At 37.7% G+C, this 8,378-nt stretch overlaps 1 protein-coding gene across 1 annotated transcript; it reads right to left on the bottom strand.

The window, feature by feature from the left end:
* Positions 1 to 2,438: 2,438 nt before the first annotated feature.
* On the bottom strand, positions 2,439 to 8,291 carry LOC112572645 (probable E3 ubiquitin-protein ligase makorin-1). The gene is made up of 7 exons (XM_025252411.1): positions 8,070 to 8,291; positions 7,482 to 7,607; positions 5,448 to 5,746; positions 4,958 to 5,235; positions 4,405 to 4,619; positions 4,060 to 4,170; positions 2,439 to 3,897 (listed from the first exon to the last, which is right to left on the bottom strand). The coding sequence occupies exons 1-7, from the start codon at positions 8,105 to 8,107 to the stop codon at positions 3,585 to 3,587; spliced, it is 1,380 nt and encodes a 459-aa protein (XP_025108196.1). The 5' UTR covers positions 8,108 to 8,291; the 3' UTR covers positions 2,439 to 3,584.
* Positions 8,292 to 8,378: the final 87 nt, after the last annotated feature.

The raw sequence follows: 8,378 nt of genomic DNA, 5'->3' as shown, positions 1-8,378 counted from the left end.
TGTTCTTTTTAATGAATAAATTTATAAATGCAGGTTTAAAAGATTATTCTTATCATCAGAACTTTTGCATGAATAAATTTATTATTTAAGTCTAAAATATATTGTCCTAGCTCATATGAACTTAAATATTTTTCTATGAAAGACCATGTTTGTGCTCAGATGCTTACAGTCAGTTTCTTTCTACTTGCAGACTGGAGGAAGATGCTCATCAGATGCAGAGCAGTGGGTCTTTGTCCAGAAACTTGAAAATATCCCACTAACAGCATCTCCCTGCACAAAACTGGCCTTTTAATATTTAGTTTTCCTGCTTAGCACTTCACAGCATCCTCCAAACTTATGCGGGACTCTTTTTGTGGCTGTTTGGATTGAAAGAAGGAGTCGAAATAAATATTGTAGAAAACCCAGAACTGAAAGATAACCTTTTTCTGTTGCTATTAGACAAAACAGAAGGAAGTATCCCGTTTTCCTTTCAGATTTACATTTAAAATATTGTAGCATTTTGTTCCATCAATATTCATTATTTGAAATAGCGTGTCCAATCATCAAAATAATTCTATTGTTTTGAACAATAAGCAGATTTAGCATAAGAAGTCCTTTAAGTCCAAACAAATGGTTTGCGTTTTTTGCAGATATTGATAGATATAAAACTAACCTGTAAATTTCAGCCTCCAAAGCCTATCCTTTGATTAATTATCTGGTAACAAAGGATGTGAATGAGTACTGTGAACGGTCTTGGTGTTAGTCTTTTTTTTTTTACACTTGGACCCAATATCTACCGGCAGATAACAATCTGCTTGCAGCTTAGACAAACAAACTCTACCTACAATAAGGTCGTGTGAAGTGGTTCTTCATTGCCATGTGCCTCTGATGTGTTTGAGACTAGAGATCCCTCGGACTCTAATGTAGGGTTTTATTTGTGCAGTTTCCTCTGGTTCTGAACACTACTATAATACAATAAATGCAGACTTTCAGTGTCCAAATAATCCGAAATGCTGCTCATTCTCTCTGGTGCTGATTGCTGGCAATGTTGTGATTGATGTGCTACTCTGACATAGCTCACTGTTCACTGTGCTCATAGATCACAGGTGTGAACTACGTACTTTGTTACCGGATAATTAATGGATGAGTTTTGTAGGCTGAAATTTACGTGTTAGTTTTATATTGCTTATAACAATCGATATCTGCACAAAAAAAAACCGATCCATTTGGGTTGGTCTTTAAACTGCATATTTATCTGATAAGCTTGGAGCAGATCAGGTTGCTAGTGATTAGTGCTGTGATGATGAGCACCTAAACCATGTTTTTGTACATTTGCAGCAGTACTTGTTCTGGTGTGGATGTTTATTCCAAATGCATATAATTTTTCTAACTCTGCAAGGCTTTCAAAGCCAGGGTGTACTTCAGCATAATGGTGTTGATATGAAGCAGGCTGAAATGCACTGTATTGTAATTATGACCTGTAAACCCAACAGCCAACAGGAAGTGTGTGACCCCATAATCTTCACAACTCTAGATGGTCGAAGGATTCAGTAAAATATTTTGCTGGTTGAAATTAAATGATCTTCTATCCCTTCTGTGTAAGGAGCAATTAATAGAATGGTGCAACTTGACTAGAACAGCAATTTACAGATGACTCACTGTTGAAAAAGAAAGAGTTTACCAGTTATACTATGTGATGCTTCTTCAAACAATCAAAACCCGTTATTGCTTATCAAGGAGTACATCTGTCTTCTGTTTGCAACCTTGACCTGCAATGTGTTTGCTGTTTACCAACATCATCTATTACATCATTAGAGTGTCAACTCTGACTTGGAACACTGACATTTAAACTTCAAAGAAAGAAAATGTCTGAAAGGAAATAGGACTTCGTTTTTAACAGGAAGAAAAAAGTGTAGGCAGAGTAATGGACATTTTATTTTTTATGAAAATAAAGCACAAATGGACTAATCTAGGGCAGATAACATAGTACATCGTGGAATACAAGCATGAAAGGTGGACAAATTGTTGTGCTGAATATCCTCCATGCAATATATAAAATGTTTTAAAAGCTACAGCTCAAAATGATCATAAAAATCTTTCCATGTGAAAGCACCATTTCCAACCAAACAGAAAGCCTCGTTATATTTGTCATGGGATGTATTTGCTTGGTGTCTTTGTGCAGGGAGTGTACCAAAAAGATCTTGAAACCTGAAATCAGGCCAGTGAATGCAGTAATGAGTTTAACCTAGAAGAAACTCTACTGGAACTCTTGGTTAATTAAGATAAATAGGATTTGACTCTTCACTCCATATATATTTATGTCATAGTAATTAGAATTTACCCTGCAGCTGCAGATGAAACATTCAGGAAGACCTGACTTTTGCATCACCTAATGTTGATCTCAGTATGCTAATGCAGATACTTTTTTGTTGTATGACCGTGAATGAAGTAGTGTATGCTTTTTTTTCAGTTGGAAATAAAAAATGCTGCCAGATTAACATTTTTTTGAAGCATGTAACAATGCAAGAAATAAAGATGTGCCTTGGACCTGACATTTATTGCAAAACTTGCAAGTATTGCAGCCTCTTAAAGACTCACTTATCATTAGCGCTCTGCATGCACATCAAAATTAAAAGCATATGCAGTGGAGACAATCTTTAGGACAGTACTGCAGTGATCATTTTATTTTCACTATATTGTGAAACATCAAACACAATAGACTCGGAATTGGTACTTTTTTTTGTATGTGTGAATGAAAGGGTTTCTAGAGCTGTTCATGGACACAACCCATGTGTAGATGTTGATCATGAATGTTGGTGAAGTACTTAGTGCAAGAACTTAATACATGTAGCATAAAAACATGTAATCGTGCGAGTCCATGATGATTGAGTATGTATGCTTATAAATTTTAATATGTGAAACTAATAAATGTATTAGAAACAGTTCTCAGATGAATTTTTGCATATTGTGATTTGAAAACTTGTACACATGCACACACATGGACCTTTTAAATTTTGGTCTGATTCTCCAGGATATATTTTTAATTCAACAATTTGCCATTTCATAAGGGATCCCAATAAGGGCAATATAGACTGGAAACTTTATTTGCTCAACATTAAAGATCCTTCCACATGCTTGTTTCCATTATATGCATGGTTATTTCAGCTTTGGGCAGCATTCTCAGTTATCAAAACAAACACAAAATGTTATAACAAAAGAATTTAATAGTCTTGGCGAGGTAACATATTACACACTTCATGATTTAACAAGGGAGCTAACAGCCTTGGAACTAATCACTGAAGCTAAAACAGCAGGTAAAGTGTGTACTCATAACCTGAAGACTTATCACATTTATTTATTCAAATCAACTCATTCAGACATTACAAATGTTCACTATTCTTTCACAGAATTTACAGACATGCATTTCTATCAGTACTTATGGCACAGATTATTGGTACTCTTCACTTACCAAAAGAAAAAGTCAGGAGCTGCAGAAGACACGATTCCACTGTAATGGCAGTCCAAGCAAATAATCTTAAATGAGCCAGTCAATATCAGCAACAGATAGAACAAGCACTAACCTAAACACAACCGGAAACTATGACTTACCAATCATCATCACTTAAATCCTGGTCACTTGTTTCTTCACTATCTGAATCGGCAAAGATATTCATTAACATGTATAGTTCATCTTCAGAACTTTGCAGCAGTATGGTGCGCCGGTAACTCTCCCTCTCAAGAAAGTCCCACAGATGAAACACTGTGATCTCCACTTCTCCATCAGCATTAACTCGTCTTCGTGGAACTTGCGGTTTCCTCTCCACCAATGTCCCATCAGGCAAAGCATGGCGATAGAAACACTTGTCATTAAAAGGGCACTCTCCCTTGCCCTGGTCGAAGTAACGGCATGGTTTGCCCCTACAAAATAAAAAGTGTATTTGTAAGCACATGTCCATACCTAATGACGATAAAGTGACTATAGGTTTGATAGGTGACAGATGGTTACAGAAGCAAGGGAAAAAAATCATGTAGCTATGACTGAATGTGTGGACTGTACTACTGAAGAAAAAGAAAACATACTCAAGTGCTTTCTTGTAACTCTCAATAAGCTGAGTTTTTTCTTCCTTGGTGTCAACCCAGAACTGGCTGGGTATCACAAAATTGGATTTCACTCGACACTCTGGACATGCCCTGAAAAAACACAAGCACGACTTCATTGCCTCATGGTGAGCTGCTGGTGCACCACACATAGTTAAGAGCTAGTGTTCTCCTTTATCTTCTATAGTTAAGTCATCTTGTCTATGGTACTAAATAAAATAATACCCTTTATGTCCTTAAGGTTGGTTGGTGAAAGACTGATAAAGAATTACAGAAAATGCAACTGAAAGTGATGCCCTACGTTACTACTTGGCAGCCTATGCTTACCTGACAATAACTTTCTCAAACTGCTTGGCACATCGCCAAGTACGAATGCAGGACAAACAGAAGCAATGGTTGCAGTTTTCAAGGATGCCAAAGCGACGTTCTGCTGCTGGGTTTTTCTCCATAACTGTTTCCATGCATATACCACAGCTTTTATCTTGACTTCGTGCAATGGCAAATGAAAGTTCCATGTCCCGCTCATGTTCTTGTACACACTCCTGCATGTGTAACACTGTGATAAGCATCTTTATAACACAGCAACCAACAAAACAAAGGTGCCTAACAGTACTGTATTTGAAATAAAGTAGAAACCTGAAGCCACTTATCTGGGACAATCTGAACAAAGCTGAATAACAAACAAAAAAAAAAAAAATGTCCTTCGCTGATCTGAAACGCTGACTATCAGAGAGAACAAAGAATGGCAAAACTACACTGAACATGATTTTCCTTAAATTTAAAAGGCAAAAAATGAATACTTTCCATAAATGTACCAAAATGGCAAAAAGAAGCATGGCATATCTTAAGAAAAACTGCTGGAACATATTTTTTTACTCACTTTCTGGTGAAGGTCTCGCTGAGCACTATCAGTTGGGTGAAGAACAGCCATACCACACATATCACAGATTTCTCCATGCACATAATCGCACTGGTCCCCGAACCGACACATTCCATTAGCGAAAAATGGACAAAGAAGCTTAGAAGTTTCATTTGCTTCAGAGGCAGAAACTGCATCATATGGTAGTTCAGCACAGGCCCCCATCACCTCTGCATCCAGACAGAACTCTTCTGCGTTGCTGCTTTGTGGTTTTGCTGCCATGGCATAGCTGACTGGGCCTACAGGAGTATGGTCAGCATTAAATACATTTTACAGCAAATGTTCCACAACAGATACTGAGGAGAGAAAAACATATCCCATTTGCAATGTGTTACAGTATGAACCTCATACAAAATCACTTTTGCAATGTGTTACAGTATGAACTTCAGGAATATTTCTTGCAACATTTTAGCTCCAACAGCACTCAATAAAATGCACGAATGGGCATTACCTGTACCACCATACACCTGGCCTGGTACAAACTCTTTGGCTTTGACCCAGTCTTCTGGAGATTTCCCCGTGGGAAGCTTCACTGCATCTTGCTTCAGTTCTCGGTCTTTTCCTAGTGAAACCATTCTGCTTTGCATAGGGGCAGCCACTAATGGCCCTATTCCACTTCTTTTTTCTTTACTACATAATTTTGCTGGTGAAGTCTTTTTGGTGTCTGCCCCCCAAGCTGATCTCCCAGACTGCACTTGGTCTTGTTTAGACAACACTTTTTTGGATGAATTTCTTCGCACATGGTCGTACCTGCAAGGGAATAAAAAAAAATTCCACTAATAAATGTCACTTATGCACAAAATAATTATAGCTTATAATATTAGTAAGTCCTAAAACAGTAATGAAAATACCATTACTATATTGATAAATTTCTCTATTTCACTCAAGACTAATACTTCCACTCCACACTAGAGACATTTATCAGTAAAACTGTTCCCAGGTCATTTCACCCCACAGCCTGACTCAAATCATCCCAACAATGAAAAGTCAAATCATCCCAGACCCAAAAGACCAATCGATCACTGATGACACAAGCAGCTATTAACATCAAATATTAGAAAAGAGCCAAATGTTCAAACAATATAGACAAGAAAGCTCAGAGCCAGGCCAATAAGTTAATCAATCATTTTACAAAGCAAAAATGGCTGCTTGGCAACACTGTAGAAATCTTCAAGGCTATAGATGAAAATCTGCCACACTGAACCTGGTGGACTGTGATGCAGACACCCTCACTAGAAACATCAAACAGGTGCTACTATCGAAAGTCACAAGTTCTAGAGCAACAAAGGAATAAAAAAACAAACACAGGTCACAAATAACATCCCAGATCTCTGTGACCAAAAGAGGGCTCTGAAGAGAGAAAAGAAAAGCAAGCACGAAACAACTTCCAAATACAAAGAAGTAAGCTATGCCATCAAAAAAGGGATGAAGTGGCTAGGGATAACTGGATCAAGACCCAATGCCAGGACACATAGGATGGAATGGAACGAGGTGACAGCAAAAAGGTCTACTAACTACTAAGGACCCTCAGTAAGACAGATCAGCTCAGTCACTGAAGACAACAAAGGCTACCTTCTCACAGAAAGAAAAACTGTACTTCACCGATGGACTGAGTACTGCAAGGACCTGTACAACTTCCAGGTGAAGACTGATGCCAACATCCTCCAAAACAATCAGACTAGAGATAGTGAACCTCCAGACCTAAGCTATGGGAAGACGTTAAAAGAACTATACACAGTGAGAAGGGAGAAAAGTTGCCAGCACTGAGCTGCTCGAACAGTGTGGGGAAGAAACTACATAGGCTTTTACTATCCTGCACCAAAGAGTATGGAAATGCAAAAAATGGATGCAGTCAGTAGTCATCCCCCTCCCCCAAAAAAAAACAAAACAAAAAAAAAAAAAAACCGAAACAGCAAACAGCGCCAGAACTACAGGACCATAAGCTATGTCCAACAACAGTCATAGTCACCAGCATCACGGGATTTATGCTTGAAGGTCTCTGATTTCAGCCAGCGATCTATAATAACCCTTTGGCCTTGAAAATACTGTTAAGTTAAATGCATTTTGAAAGGAAGATATTAACTAAATTAATACTTATAGCAAAAAAACAGATCAATACAAAATATATCAGTCACTGTAAAAGGATAATCTCAAACACCAATTTCCACCAGAATGCAAAATTGATGAAATTTAACCAGTGGTAACGTAAGCAGTGTGATGTCCCAAATGACAAAAAATGCAGTTTGGTCCTCGATTTTCAGTTTGTTGTAAAATCTCCAAAACTCAACCCAATCTCTCAATTTTTTTAAAGAACGAATCTAGATCTGTTAAATGACAGAAATAAAATAGATGCACATGACTCTAGTACTTCCCAAAATATATATTGCAAAAATGCTCTTCCGACAACCCAATAATATGCAAAATACAAGATTTTCTACAGTTTACAGACTATTACAAATAATTTGTTGCATATGCATAGCACTACCTGCATCTGTCTCCATATGAACAAGATCCCTGAAGATAATAACGGCAAACATTGTCAGAGACAGCTGAACGATCATGTGAGAATTGACAGCTACTACCTTGACGGCAAACTCCATTCACGTAAAATCTGAAAACAAAATATTGGTAAAAAAAAATGCGTTACTCTGATGGCAATAGCAACACCCTGTTAAGGTGATCGAACAAAGGTATCGGGTAAAATGGAGTATAAGGCGTGAGATTGTGTGCCGTTCGTTAGTGAACTGCCTTTAATGCACCGGCTATTTAAGTTTCTTAGCATCAGTTAAAATGAGACCTCGCAGTTACCCGAGTAATGCATCTGCTTCAAAATGTCACATATGTCGATTAATATGTCCTGGTTTCTTACAAATTCTTTCATTATCCATCCCCTCATCGACGTCCCAGAGAAAATCAACACGACAAAACATCCCACAGCAATTTTGAAAAAACAAGCCTTCGCTACCAACACAGTAAACATATATCTGTCCCAATCTCTCTCCTTGTGCCTCTAAATGTCTATCTCAGATGACCATATTAGAAATCAACTACGTTTGTAATTGCACCACCATACCTGCACAAAACACCAGATTTCGACGTTTCGTGAGCCATGGTCAGTATCAAACTTGCAAGTAAAATAGTTAAGCTGATTAATAAACTGCATATGAACTCCTTTTTTTAAATTTCGAAAAGATGCAGGCCTCTCGGTGCAAGTGTTTTGGATGAATATGCTGTGGACTTAGACCGCACAATGCACATGCTCCACTCTAGCCCAGGAACGACAAAAACATTAGAGTGTTTTCCCTTGTTTCGACGCTTACGTAACTCGAGGAGAAAATATACACTTTATGTTTTTTCACAAATATTTAAGAATAAATTTAAA

Source organism: Pomacea canaliculata, linkage group LG9, assembly GCF_003073045.1.
Source record: "Pomacea canaliculata isolate SZHN2017 linkage group LG9, ASM307304v1, whole genome shotgun sequence".
NCBI lineage: Eukaryota > Metazoa > Mollusca > Gastropoda > Architaenioglossa > Ampullariidae > Pomacea > Pomacea canaliculata.
The sequence above is the reverse complement of the archived record's forward strand: the minus strand, read 5'-3'. Positions and strand labels throughout refer to the sequence as shown.

Coding starts and splice junctions, on each gene's coding strand:
- LOC112572645 (XM_025252411.1), bottom strand. CDS start 8,107: ATGGCTCACGAAACGTCGAAATCTGGTGTTTTGTGCAG. Junction 7,608..8,069: donor AAATCTGGTGTTTTGTGCAG/GTATGGTGGTGC, acceptor TTTTGTTTTCAG/ATTTTACGTGAATGGAGTTT. Junction 5,236..5,447: donor CCAGGTGTATGGTGGTACAG/GTAATGCCCATT, acceptor ATACTCCTGTAG/GCCCAGTCAGCTATGCCATG.